This window comes from Chlorocebus sabaeus, chromosome 9, assembly GCF_047675955.1.
Source record: "Chlorocebus sabaeus isolate Y175 chromosome 9, mChlSab1.0.hap1, whole genome shotgun sequence".
NCBI lineage: Eukaryota > Metazoa > Chordata > Mammalia > Primates > Cercopithecidae > Chlorocebus > Chlorocebus sabaeus.
This window is the reverse complement of record NC_132912.1, coordinates 13,760,648-13,782,144: the sequence shown is the minus strand read 5'-3', so window position 1 is coordinate 13,782,144 and position 21,497 is coordinate 13,760,648. Positions and strand designations below refer to the sequence as shown.

The 21,497-nt window shown below is 39.3% G+C and overlaps 1 protein-coding gene across 2 annotated transcripts in view; it reads right to left on the bottom strand.

Moving 5' to 3' along the window:
* Nucleotides 1-2,852: 2,852 nt before the first annotated feature.
* The window catches only part of PRPF18 (pre-mRNA processing factor 18), a 43,853-nt gene continuing 25,208 nt past the window's right edge, over nt 2,853-21,497 (bottom strand). For both annotated transcript variants that reach the window (XM_008002319.3, XM_073018729.1), the window contains 4 exons: nt 20,204-20,344; nt 20,004-20,075; nt 17,530-17,685; nt 2,853-3,315 (listed from right to left, as the gene is read on the bottom strand). In XM_008002319.3, coding sequence (XP_008000510.1) covers nt 3,235-3,315; nt 17,530-17,685; nt 20,004-20,075; nt 20,204-20,344 — 450 coding nt within the window. In that variant the 3' untranslated portion in view covers nt 2,853-3,234. The remainder of the gene's footprint in view (nt 3,316-17,529; nt 17,686-20,003; nt 20,076-20,203; nt 20,345-21,497) is intronic.

Here is a 21,497-nt window from a genome sequence, read left to right as displayed (position 1 = left end):
TAGCAGCCTCTGAAATTGAGGCAATAATTAATAGCCTACCAACCAAAAAAAGTCCAGGACCAGACGGATTCACAGCCGAATTCTACCAGAGGTACAAGGAGGAGTTGGTACCATTCCTTCTGAAACTATTCCAATCAATAGAAAAAGAGGGAATCCTCCCTAACTCATTTTATGAGGCCAACATCATCCTGATACCAAAGCCTGACAGAGATACAACAAAAAAAGAATTTTAGACCAATATTCCTGATGAACATCGATGCAAAAATCCTCAATAAAATACTGGCAAACCGAATCCAGCAGCACATCAAAAAGCTTATCCACCATGATCAAGTGGGCTTCATCCCTGGGATGCAAGGCTGGTTCAACATATGCAAATCAATAAATGTAATCCAGCATATAAACAGAACCAAAGACAAAAACCACATGATTATCTCAATAGATGCAGAAAAGGCCTTTGACAAAATTCAACAGCCCTTCATGCTAAAAACTCTCAATAAATTCGGTATTGATGGAACGTATCTCAAAATCATAAGAACTATTTATGACAAACCCACAGCCAATATCATACTGAATGGGCAAAAACTGGAAGCATTCCCTTTGAAAACCGGCACAAGACAGGGATGCCCTCTCTCACCACTCCTATTCAACATAGTGTTGGAAGTTCTGACTAGGGCAATCAGGCAAGAGAAAGAAATAAAGGGTATTCAGTTAGGAAAAGAAGTCAAATTGTCCCTGTTTGCAGATGACATGATTGTATATTTAGAAAACCCCGTTGTCTCAGCCCAAAATCTCCTTAAGCTGATAAGCAACTTTAGCAAAGTCTCAGGATACAAAATCAATGTGCAAAAATCACAAGCATTCTTATACACCAGTAACAGAGAGCCAAATCATGAATGAACTCCCATTCACAATAGCTTCAAAGAGAATAAAATACCTAGGAATCCAACTTACAAGGGATGTAAAGGACCTCTCCAAGGAGAACTACAAACCACTGCTCAGTGAAATAAAAGAGGACACAAACAAATGGAAGAACATACCATGCTCGTGAATAGGAAGAATCAATATTGTGAAAATGGCCATACTGCCCAAGGTAATTTACAGATTCAATGCCATCCCCATTAAGCTACCAATGACTTTCTTCACAGAATTGGAAAAAACTGCTTTAAAGTTCATATGGAACCAAAAAAGACCCTGCATTGCCAAGACAATCCTAAGCCAAAAGAACAAGGCTGGAGGCATCACGCTACCTGACTTCAAACTACTACAGTAACCTCAAACTACTACTACAAGGCTACAGTAACCAAAACAGCATGGTACTGGTACCAAAACAGAGACATAGACCAATGGAACAGAACAGAGCCCTCAGAAATAATACCACACATCTACAGCCATCTGATCTTTGACAAACCTGACAAAAACAAGAAATGGGGAAAGGATTCCCTATTTAATAAATGGTGCTGGGAAAATTGGCTAGCCATAAGTTGAAAGCTGAAACTGGATCCTTACCTTACTCCTTAAACGAAAATTAATTCAAGAGGGATTAGAGACTTAAATGTTAGATCTAAAACCATAAAAGCCCTAGAAGAAAACCTAGGTAATGCCATTCAGGACATAGGCATGGGCAAGGACTTCAGGTCTAAAACACCAAAAGCAATGGCAACAAAAGCCAAAATTGACAAATGGGATCTAATTAAACTAAAGAGCTTCTGCACAGCAAAAGAAACTACAGTCAGAGTGAACAGGCAACCTACAGAATGAGAGAACATTTTTTCAATCTACTTATCTGACAAAGGGCCAATATCCAGAACCTATAAAGAACTCAATCAAATTTACAAGAAAAAAACAAACAACCATATCAAAAAGTGGGCAAAGGATACAAACAGACACTTCTCAAAAGAAGACATTCATACAGTCAACAGACACATGAAAAAATGCTCATCATCACTTGCCATCAGAGAAATGCAAATCAAAACCACAATGAGATACCATCTCACACCAGTTAGAATGGCAATCATTAAAAAACCAGGAAACAACAGGTGCCGGAGAGGATGTGGAGAAATAAGAACACTTTTACACTGTTGGTGGGACTGTAAACTAGTTCAACCATTGTGGAAAACAGTGTGGTGATTCCTCGAGGATCTAGAACTAGAAATACCATTTGAACCAGCCATCCCACTACTGGGGATATACCCAAAGGATTATAAGTCATGCTCCTATAGACACATGCACACGTATGTTTATTGTGGCACTATTCACAATAGCAAAGATTTGGAATCAACCCAAATGTCCATCAGTGACAGACTGGATTAAGAAAATGTGGCACATATACACCATGGAATACTATGCAGCCATAAAAAAAGATGAGTTTGTGACCTTTGTAGGGACATGGATGCAGTCAGAAACCATCATTCTCAGCAAACTATCTCAAGAACAGAAAACCAAATACCGCATGTTCTCACTCATAGGTGGGAATTGAACAATGAGATCACTTGGACACAGGAAGGGGATCATCACACACCGGGTCCTATTGTGGGAGGGGGAGGAGGGACAGCATTAGGAGATATACCTAATGTAAATGACAGGTTAATGGGTGCAGCACACCAACATGGCACATGTATACATATGTAACAAACTTGCACGTTGTGCACATGTACCCTAGAACGTAAAGTATAATTTAAAAAAAAAAAAAGAAACAACATTCGAATTATACCAGTAATAATATTTACATTCAAATTCTATTGCAAGACAGCAAAAGTTCAGCAACATTTAAGGACTATAAAGTTTCATTCAATGGTCCCATGTTTTTGAAATATATAAAAATATTTTATATAAATATTACACAAAAGACAATATGAAAATTATAGTATTTTACTGAAATAATTAAGTCCATCCTCAAATGTTTCTTTTTAATCATCTAACCACAACTTTCAGGTCAACTGAAAAAAGGTCATTTTAAACCCCCTTCTGTTGTCTACAGATTTAAATTGTGAGGAAAAGTCTTTAAAACTTAATTTTGGACTAATTAAAATGAAAGCAAGAAAGAAAAATCAGCTTGCAGTCAGATATGAAATGAAGGCCAACACAGTTCTTAAAACCAATCAAGAGTTACATCAAGTAGAACTCAGAGATTGGAAACTCCAGTTTTCTTCTTTCCTCATTCCTGTTGGTAATTCCAGAAGTCCACAGCCTGCTTCTGTACATTTCTTATTGTTATTAACACACCATGCACAGATCTCACAGTGCATTGTACTCCACACATTTGGATGGGTCTGTAGGAAAGTGTTTCTGGCAAATGGTCATTAACCTCTTCAATCCCTAAGAAAATAAGGAAAACAAAGGTTGGTTATGACATGGTTAAATTATTCTTAACTGCCTTCCTCTGAACTCACATCAGTTTGTCAATGCCCCCATTAAAGCACAGCAGACCAAAGCAATTTCACTCAGATGTACACCTAGAGAAATTTTTCCTGTGCACCTGCAGATCTGCACAAGAATGTTCATCAGAGAACTGTTCATAGTAACAAAACTGAAAAACTGGAAACTCAAATTTCCGTCCATAGAAGGACATATGAAAAATACTTTAGTGTGCTCACAAATGGGATATCTTACAGCAGTAAAAATGAATTAACTCTAGCTACATGTAACAATTCGGCCAGTCTCAACCAGGTTCCAATAGAGAATTAAGCTCTAACTGGCCAGCCTAAGGCATCCATTGTATGTAATGAGATAACTTCTCCCTTATGCATCTAAACTTTGGAAGACTATTTACGTATCATGTTTGGAGGACTCAGAAAATACACTCAAATTATTTTCTGTGTTCTGTGGTCAAGATGAGGGGCTCTGGCTGGGAAAGGCCAATGCATATGAATCTTAGAAGCAATGTTGAAAGTAAAAAGCAAGGGGCATGAAGTGTTACTACCTTCAGTGACACCCTTCTCATAAAATTCAAAAACAAGTAAAAAATGTATTGCTTAGAAATACACACGTAACATGGTAGAACCGTTTTTCAACAAGAAAGGAAATGACAAACTTAAGTGCAAGGTAGCGGTTACTTCCAGAGTATGGAAGGAAAATACCGTTTCAATGGTTTTCAGAATGTTCTAGTTCTTAAACTGGGAATAAGGCTTTTAGACATTCATTTTATTACTTACTTCATAACTCGTGTTTTACATGTATTCTTTTGTATGCACCAAATATTACACAATAAAACCATTTTAATTATGTCAGTAAAAACTGAGTACAACATTCCAAGTGTGACCTGGCCACTCTTGCAGGATTCACTAGAAGCAGTGACTGCACTACTTTTGTTGTGTATCTTGGCAACTGTAACCAAGACCCTTGGCTGTTTTTATACAACTACAAGACACACACCTAATTCCCACTGATCTCACAAAATTCAAGTACCTTCTGTCTCTACAGCAGTTTGGCCAGTTCTCCAGTGATATTTTAAGCTGATGACAACAACTGTCACTATTCAATTTCATCCTGTCTCTTTCAACTCAAGCTTTGGTCTGTGATCTTTTAAAATCCTTGGTCAGTTAGCTTTAGTTATTCTTCTTAGCCTTCTCATCCACCACTCAGTAAACATGTCCTCTAAGTCATCCAAATATTCAATACCCTGTACAAACAGGCCAGGGCAAGGGCAGAGACCTGAGACATGCCGCGATCGAGCTCTCTCCAAAACGATCTTGGGAAGAGTCTGTAACCAGCAATGAATCCTATTCACTGTGCCATCCATTAACACACACATTTCCTTGTTTACAAGGAAAGACTTTGCCAAAGGTCTTACTCAAATCTATGTAACTTAACACCTGTTAAGCTCAGTAAAATCACCAAAACAAACAACACCACAAAAATCCCTGCAAAATCTCATTGGTCCCATAATAAGCAGACAACACAAATATTAATCATAGTCAGTATCTATGTGTTATGTGTCCATGGATTCAACCAACCCTGGCTAAAAAATATTCGGAAAAAAATGGCAACAAAAAAAGAATAAAAAATAATACAAATAAATATCATATAATAACTATTTAAATAGCATTTACATTGTGTTAGGTATTGTAAGTAATCTAGAGATGATTTAAAGTACACAGGAGGATGTGCGTAGATTATATGCAAATACTACGTCATTTTCTATCAGGGACTTGAGCATCCAGATTTTGGTATCTGCAGGGTCCTGGAACCAATCCCTGGGGATATTAAGGGACAACTGACATACTTCTATGCATGGAGCCATAATCTAACAGATTCCACATCAAAGAAACAGGACTGTGAAGTATATAAAGTCCTTGGTAGATTCAAGGACTGCCCATATTATGAGATTCAGGAATTAGGGGTGTGGAGGGAGGTTATCTTTTAACTGATTCACAAGAAGGGTTTTTGCACATGTAATTCACTTTGCTCTTTTGTTGTTGTTGTTGTTGTTCCCTGTGTAATCAGGTATTTGCTTTGGGATAAAGACCATTCCGTCACATAGTCCAGCTTCTCCTGCTACGAATTTGAATCATGTGTCTGCAGAACTGTGATCGGTAGCCATGGAAATACAGGTGATAGCACTAATTTGGCATCTGAAGGTTCCTGAAGGCATAGGTGAGAAGAAGGGCAAAGTCAGGCAAGAGAACACCCTGATGAAATACAAATAGCTGCACTCAGCAGCAAAGCATGGCAAGGATTGTTATGAGCAAGTAGAAGGCAAACTGATGGTTTGCCTTGGAGGTGGTTTTCCCCATGTTAGAAGAATTAGAATCTTAGGTGTGTGCTCCTTACAGAAGACATGTGTGATGCCTATTTATACTCACTAAGCAGATTCTATGGTTTAAAAACATATACTAGTGTTCTCCTTGAAATCTTAGCTGCCACAGGTTGTGAAAATCAATCGTTCTAGTCATAAGTAGTTACCACAGAGCACTATGATAAATTTTTGTAAATAAGTTTGAGAGTGCATGGCAGAGATAGGTGTGTAATCTCAGGACAGCATATGGTTATTTTTCAAATGGAAACAAATCTTTTCAATGAGACCCCTCAAGATTTCAGTTTCAAACTGCTTATGGATGCTTAAGCCAGTAAAACAATGAGCTGCTTAGCTTAGCTTATGGCAAATGGCTTAAAAACTCGTGGTATTTTTAACTCGCTTTTTATTTTTATAAAGGCAATACCCTTATCTAACAAATGTTTATTCAGTGCCTACTATTCTAGGCTGTTCTAGGCTCTGGAAATACAGCAGTGAAGAAGTCAGAAAAAAATCCCACCCTCCTGCGACTGAATTGTGGTAAAGGGAGACAGGCAAGAAACAAAATAAATTCATAAAAAAAAAAAATTCAACGATGCTAAGTGCTTTGGAGAAAATAAAGCAGAGAAGTGGGGTATGTGGACGTGTGGGGCAACCTGAAGGACTTTGGCTTGGACTTTGTGAACTAGGAAGCCACTGCAGGGCTCTGAACAAGAGAGCAACACAATCTGACTATATGTGAACGGGATCAGTCTGGGGACTGCTGCTAAGAAACTGGAGAGGGGCAATAAGAGAAGCTCGGGGACCAGAGAGAAGACACTAGAATAATCCAGATGAGAAGTGGTGGCTGGACCCAGTGGCAGCAGGAAAAGTGGTGAGAAGGGATCAGGCTCCAGACATACTTTGAATCTAGAACCATCAAGCTTTGACATGGATCGGATATGGGTTGTGATAGGAAGAAAAAAGTCAAGGATAATTCCAGGTTTTGTGTGTATGTTGTTTGAGAAAAAATAAATAAATCACACAATTCTTGCATCGAATAACAGCAGTCCCCTACCTCACTCTTTCCAAATCCTAATTCCAGCTCTCCAGCAACCCTTTTCAAACCTTTTAAGTGTTCCCTCTGGTATTTACTGCCATATTTCTAAATACTATACTGACAGTGCTTGGTTTTTCCATCTCAAATACTATTGATATCTCCTGACTTCATACTACGAAGCAGAGGATCTCACTATTACACCATTGTCCACTGGCCTCACATATGCACGCACACGCCTAAAAAGCACTTTCTCTCCCATCCTCCCCAAACCACAATTCTTAGTGAAATCAATATTCAGGTTTTTTTTTTTTTTTTTTTTTAATAAAGGCTACACAAATATCGTTCAAAGCAAACCCACATAACATATGATGATGATGACCTCTCCTTTCATAAGTTTTTTTCCTCTTTTTGTTTTGCTTTTCTAACTCATTCTCCAACCCTCGCATGCCCAAACATCACTCAGAACCTGATCAGACACACCAGGGAATATAAGCTCTTCCATTTCTTCCTGGAGTCCTTCGTCCCTCTACTCTAACCTGGAGCCACCTGTACTGCTACCATCCTGGAGCACGACATCCCCACACCTCCAGCCTAGGGATTCCTCTCGCCTTGCTCTGTGCTTCATCTCAGCTCTTGGATCTTTTCGTTTGGGTGGAGGACATCCTCAGGTAGAGTCAAGACTGCCCACATTCCAATCCCAATTCTACCACTGACTAGCTATGTGACCTTGAGAACTCACTTCTCGACGCCTGCTTCCCCACTTACAAAACAGGGAAATGTTAGTGTCCATCTCATATTGTTGCTGTAAAGTGCTGAAGGGAAGCAGAGAGTAAGCACTACGTAAGTGTCAGCTATGACGATAATGACTGCAGAGAATGTGTGCATGGGAGATGTCATTAGCCTGTACTTATCCTTCACTTGATGGTTCAGAAAGGAAGACAGCCAGGCGCAGTGGCTCACGCCTGTAATCCCAGCACTTTGGGAGGCCAAGGTGGGCAGATCACAAGGTCAAGAGATCAAGACCATCCTGGCCAACATGGTGAAACCCCGTCTCTACTAAAAATAACAAAAATTAGCTGGGTGTGGTGGTGGGCGCCTGTAATCCCAGCTACTTGGGAGGCTAAGGCAGGAGAATCTCTTGAACCTGGAAAGCAGAGGTTGCAGTGAGCCGAGATCACACCACTGCATTCCAGCCTGGTGACAGAGTGAGACTCCATCTCAAAAAAAAGAAAAAAAAGAGAATTCTGAGTTGGACATTATTTCCCTAGCTATTGCAAAGATACTGCTCTACTGTCTTCTAGCTTCTAGTGCTATTAGTGAGAAGTATGATAGTATTTTAATTCCTGCACCTTTGTAAGTGACCTTTTCTCTGAAGTCTTTGAAGTCTTCTCTTTAGCCTTGGTCTTCCAACACTGCATTCTTTTGTGCCTTGATGTGAACTCTTCCTATTCATTTGCTCTGTGTTAAGTGAATTCTTTTCATTCTACAAACTCATGTCCTTCAGATCTGGGACATTTTCTTGCATTAATTATTTCCTATCTTCCCGTTTCTGTTGGAATGGCTACAAACCTTACAGACTGACTCTCATTTTCTTATCTTTTCTGCTTTTCATATTTCCTCAACTTTATCTTTTAACCCACTAATTATTAAATTTTTGCTGATAAAATTTTTTGCTAATTTTTAAGAGTTCATTTTGATTCTCAGACTTTTTTTTGTAGCCTAAGCAATCCTACCTCAGCCTCCTGAATAGCTAAGACTACAGTCATGCACCACCATGCCCCACTAACTTTTTTATTTTTTGTAGAGAAGCGATCTCACAATTTTGCCCAGGCTGGTCTAGAACTCCTGGTCTCAAGCACTCCTCCCACCTCAGCCTCCCAAAGTGGTGGGATTACAGGCATGAGCCACCACACTTGGCCTCTAAGGATATTAATTATTCTCATTCAAGTTTTTTTCTGTTCTCTATAATTCTGTTTCTCTGAAGGTCTTTTCTTCTGTGTGTGCATGTTTTGCTCTCTGTTTTCATGTTGGCGAATTTCTCCAAATGTCTGATGGATCTTAGGTGAACATTCATGCTGATGAGTAACGCACTACAGAGCCGAATGGAAAAACTCCCTGAATGGGTGGGGCTTGCCCATAGGACTGCATTTTCAGATGATAGGGCAGCAAGCTGGTTTTTTCATTGAAGGAACACTTAAGTGTTAGTAACTTAGATCCTTTCTCTTGGGTCAGTTTCACAGAGCAGAATCCTCCAACTTACTGAGGGGTAAAAGCCTGGCTGCCCGCAGAAGAGGAAACAAGGAATTAAAGGTGTCATTTGTCAATATTACATAATTCCACTTAATTTTCCTGTTTCCAGTATGGCATCTTACCCCTCCTGAGCAGTACATATCCATCCAAAAGCAACCCAATTTTCTGCTAGAGTGGGAGGAGGGCGGGGAGCTCCACTTGGGCAGGGAACCTCTGGACTACTTATTCTAACTTGAAACCACTCCCTCTTTTCAGCCTTCTCCCATGGCCTGGCCTTTGAGAAGTGCCTAATATCCCCCATGTCCTGAGCTTTTCTAGTTTCTACAGTGGGAACTGATTGGTTCCTTAATGACTGCCTCCCATACAATATTTAACTATATTCACTTTTCAAATATCATTATATTTATAGGAAAATGTTCTGCATTTAAAAGTCTAATTGGCGAGGCCAGGTGCGGTGGCTCACGCTTGTAATCCCAGCACTCTGGGAGGCCAAGGCGGGCAGATCACTTGAGGTCAGGATTTCAATATCAGCCTGGCCAACATGGCAAAACCCTGTCCCTACAACAATATAAAAAAATTAGCCAGGCATGGTGGCACACGCCCAGCTACTCAGGAGGCTGAGGCATGATAAGTGTTTGAACCTGGGGGATGGAAGTTGCAGTGAGCCAAGATCATGCCACTGCATTCCAGCCTGGGTGATAGAATAAGATCCTGTCTCAAATAAATAAATAAATAAATGTCTAATTGGTGAACTGTACATAAAAATGATTAAGATGGTAAATTTTATGTATGTCACAATTTTTAGGTCTAAATGGAAGTAATATAGAATGTTCTAGATATGATATACAAATATCAGATAGAGATACAGTTTGGTTAATCATAGTATGATATAGGATATATCCTGGATAATGAAAGTTCTTTATATCCAGAGAAATCAATAAACCATTAAAACAATGAACCTGCATCCACTAAAAAGATTAGCAATTTTTTTATTATTGCAGAAAACAAAAACTATTTAAACCAAACCAGTGGCCGGGCGCGGTGGCTCACGCCTGTAATCCCAGCACTTTGGGAGGCCGAGGCGGGCGGATCACAAGGTCAGGAGATCGAGACCATGGTGAAACCCCGTCTCTACTAAAAAATAGAAAAAAATTAGCCGGGCGCAGTGGCGGGCGCCTGTAGTCCCAGCTACTCGGGAGGCTGAGGCAGGAGAATGGCGTGAACCCGGGAGGCGGAGCTTGCAGTGAGCTGAGATCCGGCCACTGCACTCCAGCCTGGGCGACAGAGCGAGACTCCGTCTCAAAAAATAATAATAATAATAAAAAAAAATAAACCAAACCAAACTAAAATCACAATTATTGGCCTTGATTTGCCTCTTTAATTTATCATTAGAACTTGAGGAAGATACTTTGTTTATAAGTAATCTTTATATTTAAGTATAAAGACATTCTGTTAAATCAATTATTTCTGTACCTTTCGCTAGTCTACACTATGAGACAAAGACTTAGAGAGGAAAGCACAGATCCATTTAGTGGTGCATCCTAAGAACGTGAGGAATATAAAAATAAGATGAGTGACATTTTCCACCCAGCTATTTAAAATTCTGTCATAAACTGCAAATGTTCTAATAGAGTAATAAATTAATATGCAATACTTAAGTTAAAAATTAATCCTAACTTCATACTACAGGAATGCTCTTTTGACCTGAAATGTGATGTTCAAAAAATGTGTACTTAGTAAGTATATTTCTATCATTTCAACTAACATCTGTAGTAATGCATTAAAAGGCCAATACTTCAAATACTGTCTATGGGAACTCTTTTGTTTTCCCTTCTTTTTTTGGGACAGACTCTTGCTCTGTCGCCCAGGCTGGAGTGCAGTGGCGCGATCTCGGCTCACTGCAACCTCTGCCTTCCGGGTTCATGCCATTCTCCTGCCTCAGCCTCCCAAGTAGCTGGGACTACAGGCGCCCACCACCATGCCCGGCTAATTTTTTTGTATTTTTTTTTTTTTTTAGTAGAGACGGGGTTTCACCGTGTTAGCCAGGATGGTCTTGATCTCCTGACCTCGTGATCCACCCGCCTCAGCCTCCCAAAGTGCTGGGGTTACAGGTGTGAGCCACTGTACCTGGCCTATGGGAACTCTTTTCACACAAATATATTGTTAAAATTGAATTCATCCAAACAACTCATTCTAGACTTTTATGTTACTGCTCTGGGTTCAGCCACTTGGGATAACAGCAGATAAGGGCAACTGCATGTTGGTTCTAATAAGCTCACTGTAAGTATTAAACATACAAACACTTTAGTATCTGGAGGACTTACCAAAAAACTAAAGGAAACAGATAGCTTGGGACTAACTCAAACTGCCCGCATAGTTTATGGTAAGAAACAGACTCTGCTGCTCTTGTGTTTTACTTCTCTGTATTTTTGTTTTCTATACAAGAACAAGTTTCCAGTGCAGAGGTTCATTTCACAGAAAGTTAACACCAAATTACAAACAACAACTCAAAAATTAAGTAAAAATGTACTCCAAATGATTAATTTGAGGGAAGATTTCATTTATGTGTGTAACAGGCTTTCACAATAGAGACTGGTCTGGCTTTTCTTCCAACGATGTGGTTGAGAAATTTAAGATTTAATACCCTACAGTAAAATGCCTCTTTACCATCAACTAAGCTGCCAGCTAGAACGCAGCATGGCCCAGTTTAGATCAGCATTTCCCCAAATCTGTTTCCAAAACACACTAGTGTTCTGTAACATTAAAAGGTATTACTATGTAAAACATAAATACTAGCAGTATTTTTCTCTAAAAATGTACTCTTTTAATATGCCAGGAAGATTAAGGAGGTAGACGGCTGTCAACATGCAACAACTCGCCTTTAGGAAACAGCTTATCATAGCCCAGACTGCCAGGCTGTGGCATGAAGCCACTTGACCCACAAGTCTGTGGCATATATTAGAGCACTAAGGCATGGGAGCGTTTACCAACAGCTATGATAGTGTGTGCAACATACACATCAAGCTGTGATCACTTATTGCAGTAATGAATGTTTCTGTTGTACCAGTTTTGGTAATACGTGAACACATTACAAACTCACAAATGTTCCATAGACAAATAAATTTGGCAAATGCTAGTATAGATGAAATATGCCAAAACCTGAAATATGGATTGAAATAACTGACATAAAATATTGGAATGATGTCTTTACTAGGAACTGTATAAACGTAAGCTTACTGAAAACAACTTGCCAGGGAATAATATTATAGGATATTTACCTTTTTTAATAGCAAAAGCTTAACAGAAATTATTTAGAAGATTATTATTCCTTAATCTTCTAACCTCCAAAGGAATCTGTCACACAATGCACAGATCAATTCATCTACACATGTCCAGGAGGATGTCAGCAGTAGAACTGGATAATGTGATGATAGTAGTTTTGAGGATGTTACAAAGGAGTGTGCTGGACTTAGGACCAACAAGACACAGTACAGCATCCTAGCGCTGACAATCCTGGGACGCTGTGGCTAGCCCGAGTTCTGAAAGCAAAGGAGGAGAGTGCCACTGGAACCTAGGGAGGGTAGCTGTATGGAGACAGTCACCCGAGAAAAGCGACAGCCTCGGGCAGAGGGATGCAGTCACCCTAGGGGACCCTCCAGGGAGGAAGTTGGGAAAATCAATACCCTAAACTCATTCTTCTCCAACCAACAAAATGCCTTCTAGTCCCTCTCATCGTCTGCTCCAGCCAGAAGCCACAGGGCAAGGGTGCCTATCAGTGTCGCTAGTAAAAGTCACGTTTGCAGGGAACACAGTGAGGAAGGATAAGAGTGGCTCTGGTAGGGCAACAGCTCTCTGACTTGCATTTCACCTCATCTTTTTCTCCTGTCTAGCTTCCTTCCCTTATTTTTGACAAATAGAGAATGCCCAAGATGTGAACTTCTTCAAGAGATATCTGGGAATGACTGAATTTTAAAGTCTCTAAATAATCAAGAGCTTCCTATAACCTATATAAAAGAAGCTTTACCCAAAGTCTGGGCCGGTGGTTACATCTCTATTTGGAAGAATGAACAAAGGCCTTAAAGCTACTACCACCAATTTCTATCTAACCCTAGACTTGAAGCAAGCTAATAAGCTATAGAACTTTCCTTTGATCTGCCTGGAGAGAACCCTCCCTGTGGTGTATTTAATTTTTGTGAGAAATAGAGTACTTCAAATAACTTTCATTGTTTAAGTTCCATAAAGGTTTGCATAAAACCAAAAGATGAAATCTATGTTCCAGTGAAACAGCCCCTTGAATTATTTTCTATCATATTTCATAAAACATATTTTTCACCAGTATTTCTAAATAAAAAATTATCTCACACATTACAAGTTTCCATTTACATGATGCCCAAAAACAAGCAAAACTAACCAATAATGGTACATGTTAGAATAATGCTTACTTCTGATAGGAGGAGGAGGATTCAGGCTGGCAACAGGCATGAAGGAACCTGCTGGAAATGCTCTAACTCCAGATCTTGTTTTATAGCTTGACATAGATGACATGTTATCAAGAATTATTGGGCTATGCCATTAAGGTTAGTAGACTTCAAGCACTACAATGTTTGTTGAGGCATTTTATACCGCAATTTAAAAAGAAATAATTATTAAATGATTTTCCTAATTACCTCCTCAGCAAATATCTTAATGTAAAAAAGGTTTTGGGTTCATACATTTACTAGGCAGCAAACTGTGGTTCTCAGCCCATTTGCCTCTTTTCTACACAGTTTTACTGGAACACAGCCACCGGCTGCTTTTGTGCCTTAGCTGCATGGGTGAGTAGTTCGAGATGGCAAGAAGTACAAAGCCCAAGATATTTACTATCTGATCCTTTAAGAAAAATTTTGCCAACCCTTGACTTAAACTTCACATAATAAATTGTCTTTTTTCTAGGAGAATTCAAATTAATCTCATTCAGATACCAAAGTAACAAGAGGAAGATTCTTTAGACAGCTTAGTAAATTACTCAGTAAATTGCAACCAAAAATTTTACAAAATTCTAACATAAGGTGGCCACATTCTTCTGCTTGAGTTACACTATGGGTTTAAGACACAGATCACAAACTGGCATTCTGTTTAGACTTACACAAAGTTAATTTTTTTTTAGCTGATGCCAACATTTAAAAATAGGAGAGTACTTTTTTTTTTTTTTTCCAAAAACCAAGATTTTGCTTCTCATTAAAAAAATAAATGGAAGATCCAGCAACACTGGGACCATATTCCTACAAGGTAACAATGAGCTCAAGTGACTTCATCAACAGAGAGGCCAAGCATCACTGACACTCAGTATCGCTTCTGCATCATTCATTTCTCTTACAGCACAGTTGAGAGGAAAATGAAATGCGGCTTCTAGTTGCACCTACATAAGGAGTAGGAAAGTGGAAGACAGACAGAGGCAGAGATTTCTTTAACACTCAGCTCACTCGTTATCTTAGTGACTCTTGGGCACATGAGTTGAAACTTGAAGTTTAAGCAATGGCCTCTAGGGAAAATGGCAGAAAAGAATGAGAGGAATCTGGCCTAAAGGGCCAAAAAGGGCAACGGTTTACGCCTCCAGACATCAAGAGGTGGATGTCTTCCTCTATCTCCCACCTTGGGACAATTCTGCCTATTAAAAAGCTTTTTACTATTTTTTGCAACTTCTTGTGAGTCTATAATTATTTCAAAATAAAAATGTTTTCTGAAAAAGCTTTGTCTTACACTGACTAAAAATCTGTCCAGTTTCATAAAACGAGTTTAATCCTCTTCCATCAGAAAGTTCTGCCATTTTCTATAGCAGGAAGTCTCCAATCCCTGGGCCTCAGGCCGGCACTAGTCCGTGGCCGGTCAGGAAATGGGCCATACAGCAGCAGGCGAGAGAATTAGCACCTGAGCTCTGCCTTCTGTCAGATCCATGTGGCATCAGATTCTCACAGGAGCGCAAACCCTACTTTGAACAGCACATGTGAGAGATCCAGGTTGCATGCTCCTTACTAACGCACGCCTGATGATCTGAGGTGGAACAGTTTCATCCTGAAACCATCCCCCTGACCTCCCCGATCCGTGGAAAAACTGTCTTCCATGAAACCAGTCCCTGGTGCCAAAGATGTCAGGGACCGCTGATCTAGAACTCCTGCCCAGATTCTCACCAAGAGTCTCCTTTCCCAAGGACTAGAAAAAGAACAATTATTATCACCTCTCTTGCTGTATCATGAATTCATTCAATTAGCAAATACTTACTGAGCACCCACCATGAGTCAGATACTGTTCTAGATTCTAGGGGTACAACACTGAACTATGTTCTTGCCCTGGAGAACCTACACTAAGTTATTAGGTGGCCATATCATACTACCAATTTTATTACACTAAATTTAGTCCACTAAATTCTCTCTTTTTTTTCTTTTTTTGACAGGGTCTTGCTCTGCCACTGATGCTGAAGAGAAGAGATGCAATCACAACTCACTGCAACCTTGAACTCCCAGGCTGAAGACATCCTCCTGCCTCAACCTCCCGAGTAGCAAGGACTACAGGCACACACAACCATGCCTGGCTAGTTTTTATTTTTTGTAGAAACGGGGTCTCACTATGTTGCCACGCTGGTCTTAAACTCCTGGCCTCAGGCAATCTTTCCACCACAGCCTCTCGAAGTGTTGGGATTACAGGTGTGAGCCACCATGCTCAGGCTCTAATTCTTTTTTATATCCACTGCCCAAATTATAAGCTTAAGCAAATGGGTATATGGATCCAATTTTCTTAATGCTAATCCTTCCTTACTAAACACTGTATTTTTAGACTCTTCCCTTCTCTCTAGTCTGTCAAGAACTTCTAGAATAGCAGTTTCTTTTCCACCTTAACATACACTCTATCCCTTCTAGTTTCTTGTTGTCTGCAAACCTGATAAACCCATCCTTCGGTATAGTCATCCAAGTCAGTCATTAAAAGGTTGAACAGGACAGCACTGAGGTCCCTAAGACCCCTGACATACATCTCTAGCATCTACCCTAAGAGACATGAGTCCATTATTTAATGCTCCGTGGCTTCCCTCTCTCAGTGAGCTATGAGTCCAACCTGATTTGCCCTATCCACAAGAATATCACTGGGTCTACATCAAACCCCTTGCTAAATTTCAGACACAGTATGCTCACCGATATTCTCTAATCACCTAGTGGGCAAAAGAAGAATTTTTTTTAATGGGAAGAGAACAGATAAAAAGGAAGAACAATGGAGTAAGGACAGGTCATTACATAGCTTCCAAAATAAACCAGAATTCTTGAATAAATGCTAGGTATACTTAAAAAAAAATCACTCTTTGGGGAAGTGAAAATCACATCACTGTTTATAAGAAATGTTGTCTTTCAGGCAAATGATTTAATCATATGAACTTTTATATACTATACCTTTGGCCACAGTATAGATGAACACAATTAGCAAATTGAATCTTTGGAACCTGTTTGCTATTGTTAAAGCTAAGCAACTTTTTTTTTTCAACTAAAAGCTTCTGCCTTTAATACACTCACTGGTGGTTATTAAAAAATGGAAATGTGTTTGAATTTCCAGAAGTATATTTGAACTCTGTAAAGTATACAGTTCTCATGAGGGAGTCCGATTGAAATCATATTTTAAAAAGCTATTATATATGACTAAGGCATAAAGATGACACAAATTAACACTCAGCACTTGGAAGTGAAATAAAAACAAAAAGATAATTCATGAATATGGTAATGACTGTTCTCTGGCACAAAATCTGAAAGCACTTTATGCATTTTAAGTGAACTTCAAATTTTAAGTAAACTTCCGGAGTATCATTGTCAAGTTTTAGAACTATCACCCAGCAAGTCATTTTACAGACACAATCTGGGATTTATGACAATTTGGCAAACACTACATTATAGTTGATTTTCTTCCCACTAAGGAGAAAAGTTTAGCCCAACAACAGTACCAACAAGTTTATGTGAAGCATGTATAACTTGAAGAAAACAAACCATCAGCACTTTAGACCTATTCACATGACTAGAGAAGTGTTATTATATGCTACACGCATTAAAGCCAAGTCTTTACTCTCCACACATTTTGAACCCAGCAGATGTTAGATTTACCTTGAAAGCAACAAAGCAGGATTTATTGTAAAATACTCTAAGTTTGTTGCCCTTCAGTATACTCCCAAGTTTCACTAATGAGCTCAACTTTTACTTGCTAATACATGTCTTTTTTAAAAAAAAAAAAAAAAAGCAAACTGCAATAGTTTTATTTCAGTGCTAAGGTAATTAAAGCACAATACTTCACCCTGTCTTACAACATATATGAAAGTTGAAAGGTTTTTACTTTATTCAGTGAAGGTGGCTTCAATGTCACTGCTTATCAAGAGGGGACTTCCATCCTATCATGCTGTGTTCTATTTGCTGTAATTCTCTGCCTGCTTTCCAGACTTAGAGTTTTGGGAATTAGAGAATATTCACTTCCAGGGCAATTCCCGGCCCTCCACACTGCTTACCTGAATATATTTCCGCTGAGTTTCGTCATTTAAAACATGTGCAACATGCTTGGAAAAAATCTTTTCTCTGCCAGTTCTAGCATGGATACCAACCATAGTGACACCGATGGGCCAAGGCGCATTTCCAATGGCCATCTGAAGATAAGCATCATTTGCCTGAAAGGAAAGTGTAAGAAGAAATCAGAAAGGCAGAAATGTACTGGCTCAAATTCTTATTGAAAGTATTTCACAGCCCTTTATGATGTAATTTTCATCCACCTTTTGGGCACATCGAAAATATTACCATTACTGATATTCAAACAAAACAGATTAAAATATAGGGTAACACACTGCCCTGCCCAGGACCACCAATGTCCATGGAAAAACAGAAACCAAAGCTAGGTTGTGAGTAAAAAAAAAGGCAAACATTCCTTTGCAGCCTTTGTGTGCTGGAAATTAATACATCTCAGATCTGGAATTACCAAGTAGGCACTTCGATGCACTGATGAAAATTCTAGTTTCGGTCTCCTTTAGACCCAGTCTTCTCCATAGGCAGTCATGTAGAAGACAGGGGCTAAGTAGTTTTTCATCATCCAACCCTATACAATATCCACTCCCTACACAGCATCGTGGCTCCCCGAAGGCAGTGGGGGCTCGGTATGTGGGGACCACCACACCGGGTCTATAACAGATGTGTAAACAGAGAGGAAACACTGGCCCTCCAGTCGAATAGCTGAAGGATGAGATCGCTCCACTTTGCCCCCCACCCAACCTCCCACCTGCCAAGAACCTTTAAAGAAGAGCCCCCAAAAAATGAAGATAGAAACCAATGAAGACAAATGGCTCTTTTTCCTAACCAAGCTGGCTAGCTGTGAGGAAGAACGAGAAAAACAGAAAGCAAATAAATTCTAAAAGACCTCCAGGTTTAAGAGAAGCTTATAAAGCCAGGCCTCAAGGAGATTTTAATTTAAAAAAATCAGACACCTATGAGATTGATAGGCAGAGTTAATATTTTTTTAAATCAGATACTACAGACAGGGTAGCTGGAAGACCATTTTCTACCCTAAAGATAAATTTGAACTTGCTCTGCTCAACGGATTTTATAAAGCTTAATTTTAAAAGGGTATATGTACATTTTTATCACTAATTTTCATGTGTATAAATTTTAACAATGGATCTTAACTGATAAAAATTTCAATATTTAGTTTCCCCCAAATTCCAAAGAAACTGTCTAAACAGGTTATTAAAGCTTCTTGGTTCTTTCTGTAGTTTATACAAAATAAGCTTGCACCTGCACTTAGTTCTGATATGTGATCACAAGAAAAGGCAGTAAGAGGAAAGGCATCCATTCTAGCAGGTAGTGATGTGCATTCTTCCTGCTGTGACAGTGACCTTGTCCATCCATGGCAATGCAACCATCCTAAGTAAGAATTATGCAACTGACAGAAACTAAGAAGAAATGTATAACTGTAAGGCAAAAATATTTTCTTTAAGAAAACTGGCTGGCTCTTAAAAAGAGTAAAATCACTGCAGGAACCTCATTAGACTAAGGCTCTAATCAAGTAAATCATGCGGTCACTCGGGAACGCCAGAAGTCCCTTGTTACGTGAGTATACAGATACAGCACCGAATAAGCAATGTCATTCCGAGTTCCCTACCGCTCTGGCACTGTCAGTGGGGTTGCTGCACTGAAATGCTCTACTCCTAGTGTCTTGGGAGGCACAGCCACAAGAAGCCTCCCTCAAACTCTGTCCTTTCCTCATCTCCACTACTGGTACATTGGGCCCTTCTCTTCTTGTTCCCCTGTACCAACTGACAGTCCTCCTCTCACCCCTTTCTAAACTCTACCTCAGGGAGCCCTGGACACCAGCACGCTTCCCCTCACCGCCACCTCCCAGAGCCCATTCAGGAGTATAGACATTGGGGCGAGGGAGGGGAGTCTTCCCCTGCACGGGTCTGCAGCACTGAAATGGGAGAGATGAGTCCTGGAAGCCTTGCTTGAACCATTTCCCCATAGAAACAATTACAAAGAGTAGTTAAATTCCACTGTACCATCAGTACAACACTTCAGCTATATTACAGATTAAAGGGGCTTTTATAACCATCCTGGGAAACTCATCTATACAACGTTGTTTTTATGGGAAAATTTGTTTCAAGACATAATCAGCCATTTATAAAACTTTGAAATTCAATCCCATTCATAAAATGAACACTGCCTATATACAGTTCATGCTCCGAAGAACCTTTAGGTCTATTTTAAAAATGACTAAGAGCATACAGATGAGGTCTGTATTTCCTTAGTCAGGTTTGTTATTCAATACCTAACAGTAAAGCTGGCAAACACAATAGAAAATAAAACGCTTTTTACTACTAACTCATCTCATATTTATTCTTAAATCTACTATGTAAAATCCTCCTATCCCAAATGAGCATTATATTATGTACATAACCTAGATATACTCTTAACAATTTCAAAGAACAGCATGGGAATGTACCTTCACATATTCTCTCTGCAACATGAATTTAATAATATCCGTTATTGATTCTTTAATATCAGCAGGAAGATTCTGAAAAAAAAAAATAAGAAGAAATTTTGGAAGCTACTATGTATAGTGAAAAAACAGACTGCATTTATTCTCAATTTATACTGTATTTTTTAAGTCAGTTAAAAAAAGTATTTTCCAAGAAACCTCACCCTTTTCCGTAGCTTTCTGAAAAGTGGTCTGAGGTAGGACTCAGTCTGTTTCTGGGTCGCACTGTTCAGTTTACCCTGCACACTGCGTTTCACATAATCTTCTCTGGCATTCAATTCTTTAGCCCAAACGCCAAGAAGAAACTGTTGAAAGGATGGGTAAGTTTAGACAACAATGCCACCCAGTGGTTCAGTAAATTTAAATGCTCTCTAGCACACAAAGACAGAACACAGTCATCCTTAAAGTAAATGTCTTGATTAAAACGCCACTAAATAATATAGAATTAATAAGCTAGTTCTGGTTACTCGTCATGATAATGCTTTGAAGTAGTACCTTTGGCAAGTCACTAATTTCCCTAGTCTACATCTATTCCCAGCTCAAGGTAATTTGCTTCCCTCAAAAAAGAACATCAAGTTTCACAGTTAACTATTTGACAGGAAATAAACTTGTATTTGTATTTGTATTACATACATAAAATTCAACAAGTTACAAGTTACAAAAAAACTGGACTTTCCACATATGCTGTAGAGACCACGATTAAGTTTAAAAACCACTCAAGCACCTGACTAAAGGAGAGGAAGGAGAAAGAGAAACAGAAATAGAAGCCAAGACCCAGCATTCCCACCCCCACCCCTAGAGAACTACCTCGTGCCCCTCGGATTTAACTGTATAAAGGGCACCCTTTCTGGAAGTAGGAAACAGAGAAGCCTGACGAGGATGTTTTCCTCTAGGCACATCATCTATGTATATCCTATAAAAGAAGAGGCCATCATTCAAAGAAGAAATTCTAGTTCATACTAGTTCCTATGCCCTATCTAGTTCCATGCTGTATCCTCAATATATTCAGAATCTTGATGACTAGTATGTTGTATCTAAACTGTACATATAAGAAAAAGCATTCATTGCATGTAAATCTTTTGGTCTGAACACAGTTTGTGAATAAACATTAAAATATCTGGGATTTGTTCACACTCTACCTAGACCACTAAACAGAGAAATGTTGAGAAGAAAGTTGGAATCAGCAAGTCATGGCAAAAACAGGCAGTTATCTGTAGAAATGAAGAAATGAACACATTCTGAAAGGTTACAAAAAAAAACTAAACAATTAGCTGGACGTAGTGGTACATGCCCTACTACTCGGGAGGTTGATGAGCCCAGGATTTCAAGGTTACAGCGAGTTATGATGACACCACTGCACTCCAGCCTGGGCAACAGAGAAAGACCCTTTTGCCAAAAAAAAAATAAAAAATAAAAAAAAAAAGCTAGAACCCTCTTCCTTCCTTGGGTTGTCTAAAA